Consider the following 26,364-nt stretch of genomic DNA (forward strand, 5'->3'; position numbering starts at 1 on the left):
ATCTTTTCATTATTACCTGATGCAGCATGAGGTTCTGTTACATTGAAGTTTCTGACAGTGGAGCCGCTTTAATACACGGAAGGCTTCCTAAAACACAGCTGATCCTGGGGGTGAGGGTCATGAACAGGGGGCCACCTTCTCATGAGATGCTTTTGGTATGCAAGGAATGGCCTCCTGGGATGGATCAAAAATGGATCAAAACTACCTCTCTCAAGAGGGAGGTAGTGAATTCTTTGAGAGTCTTTCTTGTAGAAGAAAAGTTCTTGAGCTGCCTGTACACAGCCACTGGCATAGAACCACAGCACTTTCAGACCTAGGAGAAGCCCCAGAAGTCATCCATTCCTGCAGCAGAGTGTAGCTTTGGATCTTAAAGTACAAGTTTGAATTCTGATTACTTTCTAGTGAGTGACAATGGGCAGGTTATTTAATCATTCCGTGGCTCAGCTTCCTCGTCTGTAAATTGGGAATAATAGTAAGTGCACCTTACAGGTGAATTAATTCCTGTAAAGCACTTAGAACAATAACAATGCCAAGCACACCACAGGCATTTAACAAATGTTAGCCCTTATCACTATAATCAGCCTTTTGGTTTTCACTTTTTTTAAACTTGAAAAATCCTTTGAGAAAAGTTTACCCAAAGTCCTACATGTAAGGGATGAAAACTACTAGGGAGTTCTGTAGAAATCCTAGAGCCTCAAGAAGCACTTCTGGAAAACCAGTGATTAAGCCTAATGCGCATAATTTATTCCCCAAGAAACGGAGACTCAAGTTTGAAGTGACCAGCCAAGGTCACACCAGAACCCCAGTCTCAACTACTGACCCTCTTGTACTCTGTTACCAGGTGCCTCCTCGTTATCAAAGAAGTAAGAAGTACAGAATGCGTGTGCTGATGGGACTGTCATAGGAATGAGGGGTCATGGGTGACATGCAGAAACCGGAATGTACGAAGCAGTGCACTTGACCTTCACAGCCAATCATGGAAGTCACCACGGCCCTCAGTGCAAAGCAGGAAATCCCTCTGTGGCATCCCTAACAGAGGTTTATACAGCCTCTGCTTGAACTATTTCCCGAGAACCCACGGCTTTTCCTGATGGCCTTTGCTGCTGACTAGCTGCAGAAGCCAGAATTAAAAGCAGTATAGAACTATCCTTTATTCCTCAGAAACTTCACCATTCCCAGGGCAGTATGGTGAAGGCTTTGGAGTCAAGCAGGCCTGGCTGTGTAACCTTGACGAGGTTTCTTACCCTCCTCTTAAGGCTCAGTGTCTTGACCTATAAAATGCAGATAATACTAGAACTTCCCTCAGGGCCTTTCTGAGAGCGTCAAATGAAATAATGTGTTCAATGGTATTTAAGAGCCCCTAGCACATAGTTGGAGCTCAATAAATTGTAAATGCTATTAATTATTATTATAACCATCCACCCTTTCCCTATTAAACTACTAGACTATATATTAGCTATTCAATGGGAAGGAAAAATTCTCAAAAGTAGACTCACTTGTCGGTCCACGGCAGGAAACTACTAGCTGTCCCCCTAAAGCAGGCCCTCAATTCCTCCACAGTAACAGAAGTGTAGTTAGGCCCTGCTGGGGGCTAATGTGCCAGTGCCTTTGCAGCTACATGTAGCCATGCAATTAAGTTCTCACCAATGGAACAGGACTGGAGGTGACAGGTTATCCTTGAGGTCTGGGCCATAATACACTGTAAGTGCACTCCTCTACACTCTTTTCCTTTCCCTCAAGATGAATACAAACAAAAGTTTATCCTCAGAGAAGGACCCCAGAGAAGCCAGCTTTTACCACACAGAAGAAGGAGGAGCAGACTGTGGGAAAATAAAGAAGTGAGATGGAAGGATCCTGAAGCTCTGAATAACTGCATGGAGCCAAGTAGTCTGTCTACCCACCCTGGATGCTTCTGTGGAAGAGACATAAACTTCTTGGACCGTTAATCCATGTAATGTTAGGCCTGTTTGTTACAACAGCTGAGCCTTTTTTCCTAGAGTAACCACTGCTTGGGAGCAATGACTTAGCTGAAAATTTACTACACCTTCAAAGCAGCTGATGGTAAGATCACACCCACAATCTGAAAGGCAACTCAAAGGACAGGAGTTAGAAGAATATAGGACCAAATATTCTTTCAGTGCCCTTTAAATCTTGTAGACACACCACGAAAATTAGCCTCAGTGCTTTTTTCAACTCTTCTGATGTAACATAGAGGCCAGGGCCTTCCTTGAGTGTGTAGAAAATGTCTGATTAAAGGCAAAGCATGGAACTAACTCAAATCCTTTAAATTCCTTCAAGGCTTCAAAAGCCTTTATTTCAGGAACAATGTGCAAGTGAAAAAATAATGGCTAACTCTGTCTTTAGGAGCAATTTAATCTGGTCCTTGGAGCTGAAGGCTTCCTGGTAGAGGCCAGATGCCTGGGTACAGTTCACTGGTGTCATTTTAAGTTCCTATATCATAACTTAGTGCTATTGCAGAATGGAGACATAGAGATGAAACACAGAGCCACGAATCAGCCTTTTGGAGGCTCACAATCTAGTGAGGAGAAACAGAAACACTGGAATAACAATAATGGAATGCTGTCTGGAGGCCCTATTTTAACAGTTGATAATAAAAGCATGATCAACTTATATTTATGAAATGTTTAACATGCACCAGGCACTGTGCTAGGATTTGCCACTTACTTAACCCTCCTAACAGCCCTATATGGTAGATAACATAGTGCTCATTTTGCAAATGAGAAAATTATACATTAGTAAGTTGTCCAAAGTCATAGAGCAGCCCTGCCAAAACCTGGGGTGTCCAACACCAGTGATCGTTCCCTCAGCCACCAGAAGATGTGATGTACAATGGGAGAATGGAGAAAGGAGGTTCCCGACTGGCGTGTGAGTCCTTTTCCATCCTCTGTGACATTGGCTCAGAACTGCAGGAAGAGAAAGGGCACAAGACCCACCTGGTAAAGCAGTCTCAAAGCTATTCTGAAGCTCCCTGTGCTGGGAAAGGGCATCAGAAGGTGTCCCCAACCTTCTCAGCCTTGCCAAACAGCTCAGGAACTTAGAAGACAAGCACAGACCACTGGAAAACCCCAATTAAAGCCTTGAGCAAAGCTTAAGTATTCTTAAGTAACCTCAGAATGAAAGAGGGGTCGATCATTCCTAACCTGAGAAGCAGATTCTACTGTTCTTTGCGGCAAGCAGAAATCACTTAACTGCTCTTACTTTCTTAATTTCCCTGTGTGAAATGTTTATTCATTCCTCATTGGAAAGTCATAACGTATGCCTCCCAAGTTCTCTGGGATGTTGTAGAGTCAGCAACCTCATGTTTATACAGTATTATGATTGTCTTAGGGGGAAATTTATATCCCGGTACTAAGTTTCAAATCCTTTTGGACTTTTTCTATTCCTGAAAAGAGACATCTGCGATAATAGATAATGGATTACTGAGATTCACTCCATCTCTCCCACTTACCCTTGGGAAGGAATATATTTCCTTGCCCTATCAACTCTGTGCTTGGCCACATGCCTTGATTTGGCCAAAGGAATGTGATGGACATGACCATGACACGAATGGAGGCCTTAAATGAGCTTGCGTGGTTTGGTGTGGCACTTGTACAATGGTGGTCCACCATGAGAAAAGCGGGACCCTAGTCCCTTCAGCCTGGTTGCCAGAATGAGCATATCAACTGACTTGTGCCCAACTCACAGTAGATCAGCTCACCAGCAGCCTGAAACAGAGGCACCCAGCTAAATCCAGCTTCCATTAGCCAGACACAGTCACTCTGCAGAACAGAGAACAGGAGAATAAGTGTTGGAAAGTCACTGAGTTTTGAGACAGTTTGTTATGCCCCATGATTGTGGCCATAGCTGACCAATGCATCATCATTTTATATTCATTGGAAAGGCTAAATTACGGCTACAAATACATGTATTTCTGATCTCACAGTCTTTGATTTTTCCCTTGAATTTCATTAACTGCATGGGCATCCTGTCATCTGAAACACACCATTTCTCTATTACTTGAACAAAGGTACTGGCAGGTTAGAATATAGAGAACAGGTTCATATACCTTCAATAAAGACAAAAGCTCATTTTGACAGTGACATGTTTATGCTAACACCTGCCCATAAGATGCAGATGTAGAAGAAAAACCAGTATCTATTTTTCATGGAAGAGCTACAGAAAATACTACCTTTCAGAATAAAAAAAGGGACTGATGGCGAAATAATATCTTCGGGCTCATGGTCTATATCATCTCCCTCAGTAATTTTTCTGTCCTTCTGTCAATGTCTTTGCTACTGCTTTCAAAACCATTCTCTCCTCTCTTCTACCCCCACCCTGCCCTCCCTTTCTGCCAACACTCAAATCCACTAAAATCTATGCAAGATTTCACAAAGCTTCTGAAGGAAAATTTTTAAAAAATCTATAGGTCCCAGAGTTTGGAAACTGTACCAAACATTCTTTTTTAATGTATCGTGATTATTGATAATCCTGATTTTCACTCCCGCTCCAAAACAGTAAACACTAAATGAATTTCACTAGTCAAAAATTTGTATTTCAATATAGATTTCAAAATATAAAAAGGGCTTTTAGGATTGAACAAAAAGCAAACTAGATTTGAAGAGATCTCGAGGCCCATTATCAGGGCTTTCCACATCTCTACAGGGCTTTGAAGGTGGTGAGGGGGTCCTTCAGCTATTTGAATGTTACTAAAAAAACATATTGGAAACTATAACCATAATAAAGCTGCACAGCATTCCACATCATCATTTGGGGCTGGAATCAGTGGAACCCTTGTTTGGTGACACTGGCTGACACACAGGTCTACATGTCCCTGACGACCACTCCTATCCCATCCCCCACCTCCCTCCTTTCTCCCTCTGCTCGCGCCACACTAACCTCCTTGCTGCTCCTCAAGCACACCAGATGCTCCAGCTCAGGACCTCTGTCCTTGCTGGTCCCTCTGTCTGGAACATTCTTCCGCTAGATACCTGAATGGCTCATTCATTCCCCTACTTCATTCAGATACCTCCCTCTCAAAGAGGCCAGCCCCAGACTACCTTATCTCAAATAGGCCTCTCAACCTCTATCTCCTGACTCACTCTATTTTTCTTCACAGCGCTATGACTGTTTGAAATTATCTTGTGTATTTGTGTTCTTCCTGCCTCTCTCATGAGCATGGACTTTAATTGTGTGGTCCACTACTGTATCTCCAGCTCCCAGGTAGTGCCTGCATAGTTGGCTCTCAAGAAATATTTACCAATACATAATTGGGAGTTTTAGATGTTGTTGCATGGAGAAACTGAAAAGCTTTAATTACTTATAAAATCAGACTGTTTAATAGACAAAACTCTTTCAAGACACAAAATCCATGAGAAGGGAGAAGGAAAATAACTAAAAGGGCCCTCAGTAACAAGAGTTGGAAACCATTTTTTCTACTAAAACTACTGATAATTCACACACGCCTGCACCAGCTACTTAACTGTATGGGATCTCGGCCGACTCTTTAAAGGAGAAAACCAGTGGCAACATATCCAATAGGGCTGAAAATGATTTCAATCATTGTCAAATACCATTTAGGAATAAAGTATTTTAAATATTCTCCGCAATCAGTAAACAACTCAACCATCGCCACTTGAGCTTCTAAAACAAGGCCTATCCCGGGACTTTCCTGAGAAGCTTCCAGCATTTGAGTATGTGACATTTCAAGGACTATTATTAAAGAGATGCACAGCCACTTAACGAGGAGAGCATGACATTTTGTTAGAGTCCTACAGTCATGTTCTTGGATTTCTTCACAAAAGCCCTACAAATCCTTTTGAATGATTCACAAAAAACCTTTACAAACAATACATACAAAAAATCATCTCCTGTTTTTCCACTGCTTAGTTGTGCAACATGAAAAAAATTGTTTTCTGTTTATACAGTTTAATAAACCTCCCTAGACGCTTAAAATGCCTTTTCTCCCAAATAGAAAATTATATTTATCTAATATGGAAGTCATGTTTCTAATCACATGATCTAACGTCGCAAAAACTTAAATCTGGATAAACAATGCTAAATTAAGGCTGGTATACTTTGAAACAGCAAGAATTTGTGTGTGGAATGTTTTAACAGTTCATGGATTCCTACAGCCACTCAGTATGACTTATACAAACACAAACCAAGACTCTAGCAGGGAAATCGAATTTCATCAAATATCTCAAAGTAAAAATGCTTAACAAAAACCAGAAATGTATAAGATTATTTTGATTCTTCTTTTTCCGTTGTATTATAAAAAAACATAAAGAGGACAGAAGAAGCTGAGGAATGTGGCATTGGGAGCATCATCATGGATGCGGGAAGGTGGTAGAATCCTATCAGTATTAACATTTACAGGTGCTTCCTAGTTGTCAGGCCCTTCATATGCATGTTTTTATTTAATCCTCATAACAACACTCTGGGATAAATATTAACTATCCTCATCTGACAAAAGTTGAGGTCTAGAAATATCAAAAAGCTTGGTCAAGGTGGTCAGCTAGCCAGTGGGATCTGAGGCAGCACCCTGGCCACTCCACAGTAAGGCCTCCAGCACGGCTTCCTCCAGAAGGCAATGCAGGGAATTAACTGGAGAGCTCTCTTTTCTTCAGAATCCACCAGAGTTCCAACAGTTAACCCACCAAACATGTGTGGTATCTCACTAAACCTGGAGATGGGTACTATTACCACCATTTTAGAGATGAAGAAAACGAGGCAGAGAGAGGTTAGGTAACTTGACAGAAGGAGGAAAGCCAAGATTCCAAGTGAGGCAAGCTGGCTCCAGGAGCCACAGCTGAACCACTGTTCTACCGCCGTTCTCTCGACTCCTCTTGGCCAAGCACTCCCGCTCACTCATGATTTCAAACCACCTCGGCTTCTTCACGGATGGAACTAGCGAACTGGGCTAGATCCTCTCTCTGTTTTCTTCCAGTTTTTCAGTGAAACAATGCTCAACTCATCTGCAAAAGGTTTTTTTTGCCATGATGAAAACACGCAGGATAGAGTTTTTGAGTGGTCCTGTTTTTTTCCCCAGGGGAGGGAAATACAACTGATAATGATCTTAACACACTTTCAGGATTAAGGCTCATTTTTTAAAATTTGGTATGAAACAACTACTTTTTTTTTCTGAGGAAAATTAGCCCTGAGCTATCATCCGCTGCCAATCCTCCTCTTTTTTGCTGAGGAAGACTGGCCCTGAGCTAACATTTGTGCCTATCTTCCTCTACTTTAATGTGGGACGCCTACCACAGCATGGCTTGACAGGTGGCGCCATGTGTGCACCTGGGATCTGAACCGGTGAACCTGGGCTGCTGAGCGGAACGCGCGCGCTTAACTGCTGTGCCACTGGGCTGGGCCCTGAAACAAATATTTTTTTTCTTTTTTGGCACCTGAGCTAACAACTGTTGCCAATCTTTTTTTTTTCTGCTTTATCTCCTCAAACTCCCCCGTACATAGTTGTATATCTTAGTTGCAGGTCCTTCTAGTTGTGGGATGTGGGATGCCGCTTCAACGTGGCCTGACGAGCGGTGCCATGTCCGCGCCCAGGATCTGAACCCTTGGGCCGCCGCAGCGGAGTGAGCGAACTTAACCATTCGGCCACGGAGCTGGCCCCTGAAACAAATTTTTTTAATCACAAACTTTTCATATTAAAAAATAATCATTTCATAACGAGAAATGGAAATTAAAAGAAAAAAACCTATGAGCTACTATTCTTTCCATTACACCTTCTATAGTTTCTATAGCTTCCTTGTTGGAAACCATGGTCTTCAAAATTTACTCTGCCTCTGAGCATTCATATGCACTCCATTAAAACACACAGCCTATCATTAACATCTCTTTATTAAATACAGTGATTAGATAGAGCAGAGGAGCTTTCTTGCACAGTTTTAAAACCATCTGTATTAGCTGCAAACAGTTAAAGATAGATTTCGCATAAAAATATAAATTCCTAGCTACTAATAACAACAACAAAAGAATCTGCCAACAAAGAGCCTGTACTCCAACATGGCACCAGTGGGCTGGAGGTGACAGCAGGCGCCTTTTTAAGCAAGGCAAGGGCTCTCCAGTGTGCCAGAACTCCAGCCACTCCCAATTATATTGAACGTGGTCACTTCACCCATACATTGTGTCCTCATGGCAGCTGAGTTTGAGACTCTTAGGTCACAGGCTCCCCAGTTTGAGCATTGCTGCTCTAACAACATACCTGAGACAGCAGCGTATCTTCAAATTTGCTCTGTATTAAATACTTGCCTCCAGTAAAACTAAAAACTACACCTATAGAACGGAAACCCAAAAAGTTTACAACTCTTCAACAGTCTGATTCCTTTTCAAAACTCCATCATCTTCACAATGCTAGTTATTTCATTAGAGTAAATGGATGGCTTCCCAATCTTGGAATCAACATTAGAATCAACTTTGAAGGGTTACAAACACTGGTGATCAGACTCAGATCATCCCTGTCAATCACCTCAGAAGCTCTGGGGGGTAGAGCCCGGGCATCCTTACTTTTTCCAGGTTTACTCAAGTGATTCTGATGGCACCCACGTTGAAAACTACTGACATACACTCTACTGACACACAGGGTGTGACCTATAAATCAATCAGACTGATTTACACAAGCCACAGATACAAATCACTCTCCTTACTTTACAGTGTACATTACATAAGCACTTAAGATGCTATCATCTTTTCAGGTTTTGACAAAATCTCACTTCTTTATTCGACATCTGAAGTGAACGGCACATATAACTTAAGATCTCTTCACCAAATTTTCTGTCTGATGTTTGCATATTTTAACAGCAAATATGTTGGTGTGGGCCCCTGAAAGTGTTGAAGTGAAGCCAACATACAAAAGGGAGTTTCCGACCCAGGCAGAAACATTGAGGCCCATTAGCTTAAATCACACAGTGTCAACCATTTGGTTGAGTTAGTGCCAAACTCCAGATGTCGAGTGTCAGAAATACTCTATTGAATGGTCTCCTCTGTAAACATCTCAAAAGCTAAACTATAGATAACCTGGGGCCTAGGAAACACCCGTGACACTTGCTACGAGTGCTGAAGAGGACTTTTAGTCGACAGTTCACCAGCCTGTTAGATACCTCAATAAAGTGAGACCAGCTCAACCAGGGAAGGAGCAAGGCCTAGAAAAGCTCATCTGGAATCTTTGAGGTGGAGGCTTTCTGTAATATGTACGTACTTAGCTTGAGTTTACAAAGAAACTCCAAGAACCTCGTCTCGTTCATTTGATGTTTGATACCTGAGGAAGCATAGGCATAATTTATGATTATTTATGCTTATAACCATGGTGTTCAGTCTACTTAACAGCAAGCTGCACAAATATGTCTCTCAGATTTCCCTGCTTTTGCCATTTCTTATATAATTACACCATGTAGCGAGAATCAGGCAGCTAAATTAGCATTCAAGAGACTTTCACTAAATGAGTTAGGTTAAGAAAAAGGGTGCTCCAATTTTTAAGCCCTGATGTGCTCCCGTACCAGCTGTTTGAGGCGTGGTGATGGCAGAACGTGACCTAAGGTATGCTCTCCCTGTGAATGCCACCAGGGAGTGTCCAGCAGGGCAGGCTCTCAGCACAGGCCAAGAGCAACCAGGGTTTCAGCTCTTAATTCACAATGTTTATTGCTGGGTCCTATTATGTATCATTGGTCCAAACAACTTTTTAAAATAATGAACATAATGAAAACATTATTTTAATGTTGAAAGTCTAAAGTAAGAGAAGTTAGTGAGTGTGTATAGTATTAGGTATTGTTTGTCAGGAGTCCCCCACCCCCAGGTAAATAAATATCTGTGAGGGAGAGAAAACCGGGTAGCACCTTCAGACAATTCAGTAATTATAACCATTTTGGAATTGCCAAATTACTGTTTTCCTTGCTGTTACTGTGATGATAGGATGCTCATGGACCCTCTCAGCCTACATAAACATTTTCTTCAGAAGTCTGGAAACATTTCTGTTTCTACCAGAAGGCAGGCATCAACGCAGCCCCCAACCATCCAAATCGCTCCCTTTGGAAATCCAGCCTTTCTGTACATAAAACACAGGGGTACACAAGAGCCTTCTATTAAAATGCAAATGTCTTGTATAGGGTCACAACTTAGGCTGTAATGAGCAGGTACTAAGGTATATGGGGACACCTGAGAGCAAATCCTGCCCCTCGCTCCCCCGAGCATTTTACTGGCTGTGTACTTCGAGCCGGGTCACTTGCTCTATGTCTTGGTCTATGTCTTGTGTCAAATGGGACTAATACTAGGTGCTTAAGCAATGCATATAAAGCAACTAGCCAGTGCCTCATTAGTAGGCGCTTAACAAATAGCAGCTATTGTAACTATTTTATACAAACAAGAAGATGGTCAGAACTGTGCGAGTTGGTAAAGGTAGCGGAATCAGGATTCAAAATTCAGTCTGTCTAGCTTCATGGGCCAAGCTTCCGCCCAACCCAGCCCCCTGCCTCCTTTATAACAAAACTCCTGGCAAAGAGGTGGGAAGGAAAAAGATGCACTTTTGTCCTAGCATTGTTTAAGTCCTAGAATGTTCTAGACAAACAAATATTGTAGATAAGGCAAGAAATGATTCAACGAAGCTTCATAATATCCTTAACCTGGAAAGGGACTAACCAAGTTCAATTCCCAAGTGTAAAAAGAAAGACATGGATTTCCTTCTCAAATCTCTTTTAAAAAAAGTCTTCTGCAAAGTCCCTTAATAGAAACTACCTTAGACTAACTGCATAACTAGTTTGTGTGTATGCCATAAACAGACATGTATACGCACATAAATACATCATTCCTCATACATGTGCACCTCCAGAGGAGATTCCCTTCAAAGACACGTTTTTCACTGCACGGTTATGTTTGTAACTTACTCTTTTCACAGCCCAAAGCACTTCTCGATTTTTATTTTCATTTCATTTCTGAAAACACTTCTTGAGGAAGAGGCTAGGAAGATGACAAGGCCCCACCCTCCAGGAAGGGGCAGTGTTTCTGGAGGAGGCAAAGAGCGCACACATGGTCACCAAAAAGTATGGTGCTCACAACTCTGGCAGAGATGTGGGCAGGCGCTACAGGACGGAGAGGGAGGGGCCAATTATAATGACGCTGTTTTCTGAGGTGGAAGAGGCCTTCTGACCTGAAGGAAAAGATTTGTTTTATAATCTTACTAAAATAAACATTCTAGTTCATATTTCACTAAATAAGGTATTTAACTAACATGGTAGCATATTTTACTCCGAATTGGAAGCACTGCTAGGAGGGGTAATGTTTACTTCACCGGCTTGCAGTGAGGGTGAATTAAATACTATATGAAAACTGACTGGAACAGCCTCTGGCACGTAGTAATGATTCCCTAATTTGAACCAAGACACAGACCCAAGTTTTGTGAGGTCTGAAGCCTCAGAGTCTCTTTATGAAAAAAAAAATGCAACATTAGAAATACAAAATGTTTATGAAAGTGATCATTTATTTAGATTAAGAAATCACAAAATACAAAATTTTAAAAGCTGACATAACCGAAACATCACAAAATCAAAATCCAGAAAAAGAACCCACTATGTAAATTATTTAACCACCTGACACACTGCTATAAATACTTCTTTTGGGCTGCACACTCTTTGTTTGCCCCTCATACGACAATGATTTATATTAATGTCATTTTCTATAACGGGCAAAGATAAATCAGTCTTTCCTCAAGTGTAAGTGATTGAAATTTATTTTTAATTATTGATAATTCCAAAAAGTTACTTTCAGCCTCACAGCTTTTCACTGGTAATGCAACATAAATTTTAGGATCACTGTTAAATTTGTTAATATCTCTATTAATTTTCTTTCATATATGAGCCATAATAATTTGGGGCATGTGAAATTTTGTGCGTTAACTAACTTTAAATATTCTTTGTGTTGATGACACTCATTAACCAGTTCGTTGGTTATATTTTTTTGTGGTTATCAATATACACACACACACTCATGTCAAATGAGCAAGAAACTTAAACACAGAATTCCCATAAAAAAACGGTGTATTTATAAATGAATATTTTCATCATTAAGTATATTCCTAACCAAGGGACTTCCATATTAACTATACTCAGATAAAAAGTGAATCCTCTACTTATAATTTTACACATCTAACGAGTAGAAGAATATTCCAGACTAGCTTCTGGCTCCACACATTTCAAACTAATTTGTACTGGCAGATGTCACCAGACACATGCATGCTGCAATGCTCTCCCTGCCCCTGCCCCTTTGTGTAAGGACTCCAGGTGAGCTGGCACAGTGGAAGGCGTTCCTGGGAAGTGATTCCCACATTAGGATGGCTGGGAATAACTAAACTAGACACAGAGATGACTGTGAACATATAAATATACCCCACTAAACCCAAACTTAATGTGTCCCCAATTCAACTTCCCCTTAGCTACATCTCAAAAATACTCTCAACTCTGATGTCACCGAGAAGTGGAAGGAGAAGGGGAAGGAGTCACAAGGAGAAATGTTACTGAGGGGAAGCCAAAGTGGAAAAGAAAAATGTTAAGCGATTGCTTGTTAACCTTACTTTTTCAAATTTTACAAGTTATGATCCCATGAACACTTTGCTGTGCACACTGCTAGGGCTCCCCCAGAGCCTTGGAAAGGGCTGGGCGGGCCCTAACAATGTATTCAAAAATGGTAAAGCACATTGTACAAGCGAGGGGCCCTGGGGCTTCAGCTTCATTAGCTTCACAATAAATCTGCCTCTGTGGTCCCTATTATTATTCATCATTAATCTCAGTCTGTACATGTCTGCTCTCTCCAAATAAATTTCCCTTCCTTGGAGACAGGAAGTACTGTCTTAAGTACTAGCATATAGGAAATACTCAAAGATGTGTAGTCCTCACTATCTATAGCAATCTTGACAGAGAAAAAGAAAGACAGGGAGAATGTATGTATAACATAGATGTATGTATGTATTATATACACACATATAAACATACATACACATGTATATATGTGCACACATATATATGTGTGGTATGTAGGTACACGCATGCATAATACATACATGCATGTTATTTAGATATGTACTACATATGTATATGTATTTTATATGTTATATATCATTTATCTATATATTTTGTATATATATCAATTCTATATACAATACCAAAGAAACAGTTAGTCTTTCTGTGTTAATAACATGGTATCCAGATCTCGTCCCTTCACGGAGGTCTATCTCAGGAGAAAGTCACCATTACAGCCTGGCAGACAATGAACAGCGCTTCCTTTAAGAGGCCAGTGGGTGAGCCAGGCAAGAGTCACTCTGGCCATCAGGAGAGTATCAATGCTCTCTGGTGCTAGACAGAGAGGCTGTAGTTAGTGACCCAAGAAGAGTCACTTTGACTCCTGCCAAAGTGGAAAGAGAGTTATTGGGAAGACTTCATCCTTAAAGAGAATGTCCATTAATCTGGTCCCTGCTTGCAGCTGGCCTTTAAAAAAAATAGGCAAAACTACTGCACCATTTCAGTGCTTAGAGAGAAAAGAAGATAGAATTTTCTTTAAACTGACTTAGCATATTAAATGAAAGCCTTCTTTATAAAATAAACATATAATAAATTTCTAACATTTGCAGTTTCTGATTTTCATATTCTAAAGAAAAAAACAAGTATTATTCAACACCTTAGCCAGGTCAATATGGAACAAATCTATTCCCTCATCATGAAATCAAACGTATTATCTGCAATCCGGCAAGTATTTCTTTAGGAGTCCCCAGGTCGTGTCTGCACGGTCAAGATCTGAAGGTGAGGTAAAGATGGGATGGGAAGAGAAATATAAGGCAATGTGGGGTCTGGTTCTTGTCCTAAAAGCAACAGCTGGAAGAAAGGGAGGATTTTTAAGGGGTTCAACAGCATTGTGTCCTGTCTCTCAGACCTCAGGCAAAAACACAAGGTGTTTGGCTTCCAAACAGTCATAGGAAAGCCCCTCTCATTAAGTGTCACCAGCCTGCTCCAGCCTCGAGGCTTCTTCACTGTCATCAACAGGAAGAACAAGGTTTTCTGAAAACAGCTGGCAGCTTGCATTTCTAGAAGTGTCCAGGTGGGAGATGTCTCCAAAATACACGCACTCTAGAGGAAACCATTTTCCAAAGAATATGGGGGCTAATGTCAACTCAGTCAGTTGTGGGCAGAGTTTTTCTGTCTGGACATTTCAGTCACACCTTAGAAAACAGTACAGTAAGAGAAAACAATTAGAAGCTTGTGAAACTTACGACACAGGATGTTCATTAGCAATGTTACATAAAGGGTGATTTCACTGTTTACAGGTGAGAGGTGGGCAAATGGAAAAGCTACTGAAGACAGTGTTTTGGAGAAAGTTGTGAAGTTTCAGACATAGGGATCCCCCCACTGTGTGTGGGGTGTGCTCATGTGTGTGTGCAAACTCATGCACACACAGCACTTAGAAGCTGCCCTGGCTCTGTACCTGGGACCTTCTTGTGAACCGTGGGAGGGAGTAAGAGGGCATCTTGCCCCAAGCCACAGGGTGCAGGCAAAGAGCAGGGCAGGCCGTGACAAGCCTTTCATTCATTCATTCATTCAGTCATTCCCTCTCCCCACAGGAAATATCCTCCTAGGAATGTGCCCACAGGCCCAAGGCACAGTGCCTCTTTCTAGTCCTGGGGTTTTTCAAATAAATATAGGCCACAAGGAAAGGCCATGTTGGAAGCCGCTGGCCTTGACACCACTTTCCAGTCCACAGCGGCAAAGGCCTTTGCCAGCGCCTAAAGTACCTCTGGCCACTCAGAAGAGAAAGTGGCCAGAGGCTGCAACCCAGCGCTGGGCTGTTGAAGGGTCTCCTATTTCCTATTCTCAATCTTTCCTGGGAAGGGCCTGATGATTTTACAGTCATAAGTGGACACAACCCACCTTCTGTTAACGTCTAAGGTAGACTTTCACAGAAGGATTCCAAACACACTTCTTTAGTAAACACAAAATGGCAAGAAACTGGAGGATGTAGATAATTTAATACCGTAGACGAGTACTTTACACTTATGGGCTCACTTAATCCTCATCAGCCACTCCACGGGGTAGGTGCTATTAGTATCCTCATTATACAAAGGAGGAAACTGAGGCATGGTGTGGTTAAGCCATTTGTCCACAATCAAATGGCTGACAAGTGGCAGAGGTGTACATTCAAACCCAAGCAAGCCGGATTCGCTATGCTGCTTCTCAGATGATCCTCATCTCAAGAGTCTGGAGTTACTTTCTAAAGGAGGAAAACAGACCAATTGTGTCTGGAGCGGGAGTAGGAATGGTACTGTCTAATTCTTTACCTATTTGGCAATTTGGCACAGGCCCAGCTCTGCATATCTGTCTAAAATTCAAATTCTAGCTCATACTTACCAGCCACGGAAACTTAGGCAAGTTACGTAACTCTTCTGTGCCTCAGTTTGCTTACCAATAAAGTGGGAATAAAAAGGACCTACTACATATTATACACCCATCTATTTAGTATACGATGGTACTGCTTTAAGAAAATAATGCAAATATTTACTAAATTATTATTGGAGCCAAATTCTACATTATTGATAGTAACTATCTTATTTTTCTTTCCAGAGACTTTGACCTTGATTAATTAGATGATTAATTAATAACAAATCTACCTATGAAATGAAGCAGCATGGATTTCTTACCTGGATTTTGGCGATGAGGAAAGTAACAAGTAGAGATACACACCAAGAACCCCGCTAACATTCAGGGTCAAGAACCAACAAGTGATAGCTGTTGGAAGGTCACTATTAGTCAACACACTCCTCCTAACGGCGCATCTACAGGAAAATCTGAGCCAACAATCGCAAAGTTAAGGGTCCTAACATCTGGGGAAAGTTCTAAATGACCTGTGAGTTCAGTACTGTCACAAGAATAACTGAATTGGGCCAGATTCTGTATTTCAGTTTCAGAGGTGCAGTCTGCCTTGGTGCCTCTGCATTATCGGTTCCCTCTGCCTGGACCTCCATGTTCCTCATAGGTCCTCATGGCTAACTCCCTCACTTCTGTCAGGGTTTTGGCTTGTCTATCAGCTTCTCAGTGAGGCCTATCCTGATCAACCAACTAAAAATTCCAACACTTCCTTCTCCCAATCCACCTGCGCCTGTTCTAATCTTGCTCTTTTCCATAGCACTAACCACCTTTGCACATACTATATAATTTACTTCGTATGCTGACTGTTTATTGTCTTATCTCCCACCACTAGCACATCAACTCTCCAAAGGCTGGAATCCTTGTTCACCAAAAAATACCAAGTACTTAGAACTGTGCCTGGTACAAAATAGGTGCTCAGTATAAATTACTACATAAATAAATTCAAAATGCAGAGGTACTTTCACAAATGTATTAAATAACCAAATGCGGTAAGAATAAACAGTTGTCTTTCTGAGACCAAAAGCCAAAAGATTTCACAGCACTCGGGTGTGCAGACAGAGCAGGCATTTCACGAGTCTGTGACATGACCTTCAGCAGCTAAATTTAGTGCTCCTGGTGTTTCTATGATTCCTAGTGATCAGTTTAACGTCACCTATCCAGGATGTGCATGTCAAGAGTGTTTCTACAAACTCAAGTATCTGTTCACAGAGAGAAGCAAACAGATCCTGATCAGCTTCTCCCGTCTCCAGGAAACAGCCAGGCTGTGAAGGAACTGATAGCCAAGTGGATGGAGAAACAATTCCCAGTTGCAGGGCTGTGGGATGTCGAGGCAATTTAAGTTGGCTCGAGGGTTTAGCTGAGAAATTGCGCTGTACACAGAGACAGGTGCTCCAGTACTAGACCGGGGATGAAATGCAAGGAGAGGACAGGAACACAGGTGCAGCACTCTTCCCAGAGGCAGGAAGACGGCTACAACAGAGGATGGGGAAAATCACACTTCCCGCAGCTCTACAGCCCAAATCCTTGCCTCTTAGGGGTACAGGAAAACGGGTGAAAAACAAGACCTAAGTGTACATGTATAAGATAACAGACAGCTATGCTCAGCTGATGCACTTAATTAATCTGAATTAAACAATACCGTTATAAGGAAAACTATGGGCCTTGTACACTAAAGGCCTTATAAAAATCTGTCACGCAAGAAACACAGCATATTCCCATAAAATTCATTTCATTGCTGCTTCAGGATTTTGACTAGTGGTTAAATGATAATAACTCAGAAAGGTCCCCTAGATGGAACTGCCACCTAAGCATCTCTCTAATACTCTTCTGATTGCTAAATAACAAGCTCCTTGAAAAAATTAAAGATAAGATTAACATATATCTCTTAGTAGTCTCTTCATGCATCTTTTTAATGTGGCCACTGGATAACAAATCATTAAGTCAATCATTAAAAATAAGCACCTGTCTCCAAAAATATTTATAAACCGAATCACAAACAATAAATACCACTTAGCAATATATGTACAGAACTTTCACTAAATGCTTTATCTGATATATTTTCACTCATGTCTCTTCATCAGAAGTGTATTTATACGACACTGCCTACTGATCAGGTTGTTTTTATTCTTCTTGAGGTCACTTCTTATTTCTTTCTGCAAAGGGGGCTGTCTTTGAAAGTAAGTGGCCTCTCCTCAGCCGAGGTGACATACTAGTTTAATCTGGTCTCTTCACCCTGGGAATTCCAAATGTTTGTTCATTTTAACATTTACTTTCCATAAAGTTTGCTGGTTTCAAACTAATTTCAAAGTATAGTAATGGTGAGCCTTGCCACACAGTTCGCCTAAATTATAGCTATTGTTAGAAACTTAGTTTTTCAATATTTTCACTAAGAGAAGAACACTAGCCCTTTGGGAGTGACCATTACTTAAAACTTGAATTTTAGAAAGTTTAGGGAACCCTTAACTCTCTTAAAAAATGCTTGCACAATACTAAAGACAATTTCTGCAAACGTAAGAAACACTTGTGATTCACCAATAGTTAGTTTTAAATCCTCTACTTGATTATAAACTAAATCCTCAAGAAGGATAACTGTCTTTAACACATTTTAATAAATATAATTTACATTTTCTTTTAACCAGCTAGTCCAAGTAGGTAGGCAATGTGGGAAAATTATTAGTCACCTTACATTAATTATAGTTTATCCTGGAATAACTGGTAGCGAGAGTGAATGGGATATGCAATGCCAGCCTTCCCTAAGTCAGGAACTATTATTTATTTATATGTTTATATAATATATATTTATTCATTTTATTTATTATTTTCTACTTCTCATTGAAAGGGAAGGAACTTGAACTAACAAAATTTTTACTGGAACTTTGCATTACTGGAGTTTTAGCATTATTTTAAACCACCCATCATGAAAAATCTGATTTATCCTTTAAGCACGTTCAGTTATGATTATTCAATCGTGATATGAATCAGCAAATCTGTTACTCCATTAAACTCCTGCTTTTAAGACTACCAAAACTTGCCTAGATCTTCTGTCACACCTTTATCAGAGGAGATGGCAGAAGCTATCACATGGATGTTTTAAAACTTTTTAAGTTTCAAAACCTGGACAATTACTCATCAGGATTATCTTTTGAAAGACGTTCTCCAGACATTTTCAATGGTTATTTCCCATTTCAGATGCCCCATCATACCCCATTCTAAACTAGCATTCAAAGCTTATTAAGCACCCACTGTGTGCAAAGAGAAAGCATTATACTAAGCAAGGGAGCACAAGGCTCGGCCTCATTTTATTCGTGCATAAATACACAGCAGTCGTGATTTATTCCCTCAACTTTGTAGAAACGTGAGCTGCATCCACATGGCTGAATCTATAGCATTCATTTGGAAATGACTTTCTGGGGCAATTTACAGGTTCTCTGGATTAGACAGCCCCGTTGGGGCATCATGCGGTCCCTTCCAGCCCACAGAGGACAACTCGTCGGCACCGGCCACACCTTCCGCAGGTGGCTGGATCGCCTGAGCCAGATGAACCCGACCCATCTCCCCTGGCAGGGGCTCCAGATAGGAGTGTGTAACGTGTGCAAGGACTTCTGTGAATTAAAGGACTTGTTGAAGGCCCGGGGTCCTCGGCAGGAAGAGAAAGCAGCCGCCTCGCGGGGTGCCCCCTCCCCCGCGGCCACCGCGGCCCCGCGCCCGGGGCGCTGCGCAGGCCGCCGCCGCTGTGATCGCGGGCGCAGCCGGCGCACCTCGGGCCTAGCACAATTTGAAAGGCAAATCTCAGAGCTGGGGCGCATTTAAATGCCCGGCAGCGCGCCCCGGGGAATTGCTCTCCACCGGACGCAGCCGCAGGGGCCTCCGGGGCAGCTCGGCCTTAGGGCGCTGGGCGCGGCCCGCAGGCGCACCCGGGACCTCAGCCCGCAGCGCCCGGGCGTCCACGCCAGGCCGGGGCAGGGGCGGGCCCCCCGGGTCCCCAGGCCCGTGTCCCCGGCCCGGTCCGGTGAACCTGCCCCCGCCGGGGGAGACGGCGAGTGCCCCTTCCTCCGCCCGCGGCCGCCGGCTCCGGCCCCCTCCCAACGCACCACACCTAGCAACCGGCGCTGACAGGACGCAGTGGCGGCGGCGGCGGGAGGAGGAAGCGGAATGGCTGCCGCGGTGGAGCCACCCCCGCCCCCCCGCTCCCACCTCCCAGAGGCTGCAGCCGCCGCCGAGCCCTGACAGCTCGAGCCCGGGCGGAAGCGGCGGGCGGCATGCAGTGCCCGCCCCCCGCCACCCGCCACCCTCCGCCGCCCCCGGCGCCTCGGGCCGCCCCGACCACCCGGGCCAAGTAACTCCGCGCCCCTGCCCAGCGCCGGCCCTGCCGCCCCCTCCGCCCCACGCCCCCTCCCCGGGCGCCCGGCCCCGCCGCCGCATCTCCTCGCCGCCCGGTCCCTCCTCCCGCCGCCCCCGCCGCGGCGCACCCCTACTCCCACCACTTCGCAGCCGGCACGCACGCCCCTCGGAATCCCCCAGCCCGCCCGCGGCACCTCGGGGCGCCAGCCCCCTCCCCCACCCTCCCCCGGCTCCCCCCTCCAGACCCCAGGCACCTCGCCCCTCCGCATCCCGCCACCCCCACGCCCCGGGCTCGCACACACCCTCCCCGCCCCGCCGCCGCCTCCCTCCCTCCCGGCCACCCCTGGCCATTCTGGGGTTCTCGCCTAGGCAGGAGTTTCCGCGCGCCGGGCACCCCCGCCCACCCCCGGGCCATTTACCGATGTGGTTGTCCTCGATGTGCTCGATGAGGTCGGCCAGGGTGGGGAAGTGGAGTCCGCAGCCCCCGAATCGGCAGGTATTGGAGAAGAAGGAGGCGGCGGCGATGCCTGTCATGGTGCTACATCGAGAGCCCCCCTGGTGTCGGCTCTGCGAGCTCCGGGCGGGCGGAGGGAGGGAGGCAGGGTGGGGTGAGGAGAGGAGGGGCTGGGGGAGGGGGAGAGAGGCGGGGTGAGGGGAGCGGAGAGGACGGGACGGAGGGAGAGGGGGCGAGAGCGATGCAAGGAGAGCGAGGAGAGACCGGGAGGCAGAGGGGAGGCGGCAGCGGCGGTGGCGGCGTCGGGAGCGGCGGGGGGAGGGTGGGGGTGGGGGTTGAGGCCGCCGCAGCTGGGAGGAGGGACCAGGGCGCGCAGCAACAGCTGTGCGGCCCCAACCTCCGCTCCTGGACCGAGGCCTCACCTGGGAGCGCCTGCCACCAACTTTATCTCATTCGGCCTGCCCTTCACAGTTGGTAATAGGTGCAATCTCTTTGGAGCCTCCTTGGTTATGTATATTACATTCTCGACATATACACATCTATTAATTACACATGCATCCCTGCCAGGAGAGCTCCAGGAGTTACCCAGGGCCCTCTCGGGGACATTTGTTTGCACTTGGCCACCTGTCTAGGTGTGACACTCACATTCACAGGGGACCCAAGAAAGGTAATTGTGTGTGCACCTTACTCCTTAAACTTTCTTTGAAAAAAAAGTCCATATTCTCTGGAGGTTTGTACTAACTAATTGATTTTAATGAAGTTTCCCTCTAGGCCAGAAGAAAATCTTAGCTTTATTTAAATTTCAAAACAGAGTACTTGATTGTCAAGTGCATTTGCGTGTGTTTTACATATGTACCACCTTTGTTATACTCCCTGCTCCTTTTGGGAAAACAAAAACTAAAATGATTTCATTCCCCCAAATTACAGCACCCCACTGCCCCATCTCAGGTCTGGGCATTAACCCATCTGTGTCCCTGGGAACAAGACTGTCACAGCAGAAAGGACAGTGCATTGGTTAAGGCTGGAAGGAGTGGAAACAGGGTCAAGGGACATATTTACTCTTCATTTAAAAGAGAAGAGATCGCTCCGATCAATCAAGATCATACCATCCGGTGAGCATTTAAACTATAATGTTGACCAGTTAAGCACTTAAGTTGAATTTGTTAGGCTCTCTGAAAACCAGCATTTTGCTAAGAATTGATTACCTCCTTGTCCCCACCTCCACCCACAATTGCACTGATATTTTTACCTGTAAAGCATGTGTTCTCCAATAGCACTTTCCGGGTGCCTAAGGAACATTACACATTATCAACAGTTTATGATCCAACAGTGCATTTTTAAATTAATGCAGGTATATTGAATTTAGCGTTTTTCCTTAGGATAAATTTTACTGACCCTCTGGTGCAGATACATAGAGAAATAATATTCCCTTCTCCGTAAACTATGTTCATCTCTAGTGTTATTTGTAATAATAGGATTGTTAAGGCTTTTCACTTGAGTAGTTAAAGGCACCATAAAAAGTTTAACAATCTGACAGTCAGAGCAATTGGGGGTCATGAGTCCCCTCACCCATGGCTTTTCCTCTTCGTGCCCATCTCTTCTGTTTCCCGTCACAAGCTGACCAGCTTGTGCTGAGATGAGAGTTGGGTTGGGTGAGGCTGGGACAGTTGTGCCATTGAAGTTCAAATGGTTTTCTGGGCTCACTTGGGGGTGGGGACAGGGCTGGGGTGGGCCTTATAATGAGCCAGGGACCTGGTTGGCACTGGCGGGAGACTGAAGCCAGGGCCAGACAGGGGTCTAAAGAGCAGGAGTTAGAATTCTAGATTTTGAATTAGAAATTTGGCAGCTGTGCAGTGCATTCAGCTGCCCAGTCTGGAAAGGCCTTTAGCTGAGAGCAGGCAGACACACACCACAGCAAGGGACAGGACAGGGAAATGCAATGCCAAGACAGCCTCCCCTAGAGATGCGTGTTAGGCACCCCGACTCTGCAGCATCTGGGAAGCACCAAGAGTTTTGGAGAAGGAGTAACTCTGTCCTCTGGAGGGAAAACTATGTGGAATTATGAACTCCAGAGAGTGTGGAGAGGAAGAGAGGTGGTTCAGGCAAGAGAGCTCAGAGATGCAAAGTACTGGAAATGTGTAGGTGAAAGATGAAGGAAGTCAGGAGTCTGAGTTTCACTAATGCATAGGTCTCCACTACCTGCTATCAGTTTCAGTATTCTTAAAATAAAAGCTTGATAGGCCAAATTTAATAAATAGATTTTTTTTTTTTAATGAAAAGAGCCAAAAGAATTTATAAATAATGAATCAAGATTTTGATTTTTAAGATTTTAAATTTTTTTCTTTCCCTTGGGTAATTATTAATATTTTGGAAATAATCAGTTTATTTTGCATAGAATAACCTACTCTATTAATTCTTCATATGTAAACTGAAGCTTTACTTATATGACATTCTGCTCACACAATTTTTTTTTTAATCTGCACACACTAGGTATTTCTGGGCTTTGTAAGAGAGACATAATCATGGTTTTTTAGATCTGGAAGATACTCTGGCCATCAAACCCACTATTTTGTAGATGCAGTAAACTGAGGCCAGAGGCATGGAGTGAGTTCTCTCCAGGCACACACAGCTAGTTTCCCTGTATTCATAGTGCATTCAGTAAGGCATCAACAGACAAGAAAAAGACAAAGATAAAGTAACCACAGGCAAACTTTTAAAAAATGGCTTTACAATGACATGCTTACCATTATGTACTTAAATTTAAAAATAGTTGTTTCCAGGGTGTCCCTTCAGATGAGGTCAACATTATAAAAATATATAGAGGAAATTCTTCAACCTATTATGTCCAAGAGAAAGTGATGGCTGATATACCTCTATACTTACAAAAAACATTTGTCTGCCTGATTTGGGTATTAAAAATATTTCAAAGGAAAGAGACAGTAAGAGAACTGAGGAGTCAGAAGGAAGTGATAGTGGCTGTGAACTAGAAGCATTCCATGAGTTTAAGACCCTTTTCTTGGAAACCGTTTGCCTCTCCCCAGAGCACTGTGCCTCCCAATGAGTAGCCCCAAACAAAATATGGACATTTAGTGGCCCCATAGCTTGGTGCTTATCATTACACATGATTTGGGATCCAGTAGCAGTCTCCCAAAATCTAGCATGGCCATTGCCCACAGGATGGGGCAGCTGCCAGGAGGTTGTGACTCCATTGATCTAATGGAGCCAATCAAAGTCACCGAAGGCTTCTGATTCATGTAGTTGTCTGGCCTCCACATACACGATTCTGTTAATTTAGGGATACACTGATAATCAAAACCGGGTACTTCCTGTGCCCTGCAAGGACATCTGTTAGCACTACGAGAGGATCTGTATGAACATTGGATCCTATTTTGAATTTTACTCTCCATGCTACCTTCAACTCTACCTCTCTCAGGCTTTCTGGGTTATTCCCCAGGCCCCTTTTCAGGTGCTTTTCAGGTTTACTGGATGTAAACAGGTTCTTAAGTGGCTTGAGGTATTCCTTTTACTGCCACCATTATGTAGGCTGAGCAGATCACCAACCCAGGCCGTTTTCAGCTCATGCCAGTCTCTGGCCACTTATAAGAGTGTCTGACGCTCCCCAGCTATTGAGGACTCAGGCTGCCACTCCTACCAACCGCAACCTTTGCCTTGACAGGGTGTTTTCTTTAGGCCCCACCTTCTCCCAAAGATGACAATGTCTGTTCCAGATTTTCTTGCTTAATATTTATGCAACAAAGTCTTCAAGTTCTTTGTATAGATTCTATTCCAGCTCAGAAATGAATCAGCTTCATCCACTCTTTGACGATTAATTCTCATTTTGGCCCCTAGTCTCATTGTGCCTGGAATTAAGGATTGCCCTTAGAATAAGTAAAGGGGATTCTCTAGTAGGATACCACCAGTGACCAAGCCTCATGGGCATTACCCCTTAGCTCTCCCTGGCTGCTTCTGCCCTACTGACTATATACATAGCTATGGCATTTCATTTCCTGTTCCTTGCAGGATTTCTCCAGAACTCGATTAGTGAAATACCCAGCTGATGACTGCCGTTCTAACTGAGCAACACAGTTCTACTCCGCTACTGCAGTCTGCCACACTGCCATCCGGATGGTAGCTCCACACTCAGATCTGATGGGATTTGGCCAGCCCAGCCTGCAGGTTTAAATAAGGTCATAAGAACAGCCAAGCAATTAGTATTTCATTCGTTTCTTTAACATATCTTGACTGAACATCTATGCAGGGCTCTTGGTGCACAACTCCAAAAAGCGTTATTTATATAGGAAACTGCATGGACAGTGACCCCAGGATTTGTACAACCCTGCAGTCCTGATCCATTGTGCAAGCTACAAAGGATACAATTTGAATAAGACAAGTACAGTCTCTCCTCGCTTGAGGGAACACCAAATGCTTTTGCAGGGTCCTCCTGAATTGGTTCTAGGAGCCTGCCACGGTTGGCTCAGGGGACTCTGTGTACTGTCCTCTTGGTTGCTCTGGTGTCTGCCATTTCCCTCCTTTCCAGCTTTGGCTCACTCAGATGATAACTCTTGTTGCTATTGACTATAATTCAGTTATTAAGGCACTAATGCTTGGAAAAGACTGCACAACCTTTTTGCCCATAGATGTGTCCTTAGGCATTACCAATGCTCACCCAGCAATGCCCAGGGTTGAGGATTTTCTCTCCCTTCAAAGGCTGCTAGCATCTTTTTTGTCCTGGCTTTTTAAGATTTCACCACCTCCCACTATTACAATCCTTTTCCTGTAAGACTCAGACAAGCGTCAGTGGAGACTAGGCTAGAGGATGAAGTTAGGAACACTGTTCCGTGATCTGATCTCACCTCCCCAGCTAGAATCCCTCAGCACCAACCTTTGCCATCAGAATAAGCTTCCTCTTCAATGACCATCATAACAGGATCTCTGCAGGAACCTTACCTCCTGCTGTTCCCTAACATATCTTTACAATTCAAGATGGACTTTATTTTAGTTTACAAAATGCACTCACAGGCTGCCCGGGCTTTGCATGTATTATGTAGCCTGCCTGAAACATTCTTCCTTCTCCCCTCTCATCCCACCATACACACTTCAGCAACTCAGCCTGTAACCTCCTCCAAGAAGCTTTCCCTGCATCCTGCCTCTTCTTCCTTCCCTGCTGAGCTGGATGCTTATCATCTGTGCTCCAGCCAACCTCCCTCTGCATTAGATTTTGGCTGTTGGCTTACTGGCCTTCCATCCCCTCTAGACCAGTAGTTCCCAAACCTTTTTGATCAAGAACCCCATCAATAAAAAAATTGAAATCTTGATCTCATGAATATTTATATTATTATTTATAAGTTATGTACAGGCACTACTATTCAACTATAGTATGTATATTATAAAACAAGTCAGACACTTTAAGAAGATGAGCTTTTTAAAAACAGAAATGGAAGGTCTAATATTTTCATTTCACACCCCAGAGAATTGCCTGGCCCCCATCCTGGGGTGAATGCATTCCACCTTGGAGGCTACTGCCCCTGATCCTAGCCTCCTTGAGAAAAGAGACTGTCTTTCATTGTGCCTGCACACAGTGCTCAATAAATGTTGTATGGGGGTACAGCTCAGCACTGTGATAAGACAATGTGCTGAGATTTCAGTTTTCAACGCTGAAGCAATTTCGAACAATTTTTTACTGTTCTTCTCTTATGTAGCATCAATGAAAGATAGTCTTCAATCATCTCTCACCTTGGATAGATTGCAACAGCTATACCTTCCCACGATGGTGGCCCAACCTTTGACGAGACCTCTTGTCAGGTCTAGCACAGCGTCACTGCACCATGCCCCTAACAGGCACTTGCAAAATGCTTGTCTCATTGGTTTTGACGGCACGAGTTCCTAGTCTCTGCTGATGCAGGCAAAGCCGTTCAACTGCACAGAGATAAGCATGGAGCCATTCAGCCATGACATGAGATCTGACACTAGCTCCCCTTTTATTTGACTGAGTAAGACACCTTTCCCTTTCACAGATGTTCCAGTTCATTATGGTGATTATTTTAAATAATGATTACCACCATTCATAGAGTGCCTACTGTCATGTCAGGCATTGGACTAGATGCCTTAACATAGACCAATTTTTAAACCTGATGAGATAGATAAATGCATTATGCCCTA

At 43.7% G+C, this 26,364-nt stretch overlaps 1 protein-coding gene and 1 long non-coding RNA gene across 2 annotated transcripts in view; one reads left to right on the top strand and one right to left on the bottom strand.

The window, feature by feature from the left end:
• Nucleotides 1-20,648, bottom strand: part of JAZF1 (JAZF zinc finger 1) — a 321,880-nt gene extending 301,232 nt beyond the window's left edge. The window contains exon 1 of the mRNA XM_070617572.1: nucleotides 20,171-20,648. Coding sequence (XP_070473673.1) covers nucleotides 20,171-20,285 — 115 coding nt within the window. The 5' untranslated portion in view covers nucleotides 20,286-20,648. The remainder of the gene's footprint in view (nucleotides 1-20,170) is intronic.
• Nucleotides 19,677-25,518, top strand: LOC139083044 (uncharacterized). The gene is made up of 3 exons (XR_011539536.1): nucleotides 19,677-20,247; nucleotides 21,133-21,317; nucleotides 24,226-25,518. It is a non-coding gene; the product is annotated as an uncharacterized lncRNA (long non-coding RNA).
• Nucleotides 25,519-26,364: the final 846 nt, after the last annotated feature.

The sequence above is a fragment of the Equus przewalskii genome, chromosome 4 (genome assembly GCF_037783145.1).
Source record: "Equus przewalskii isolate Varuska chromosome 4, EquPr2, whole genome shotgun sequence".
NCBI lineage: Eukaryota > Metazoa > Chordata > Mammalia > Perissodactyla > Equidae > Equus > Equus przewalskii.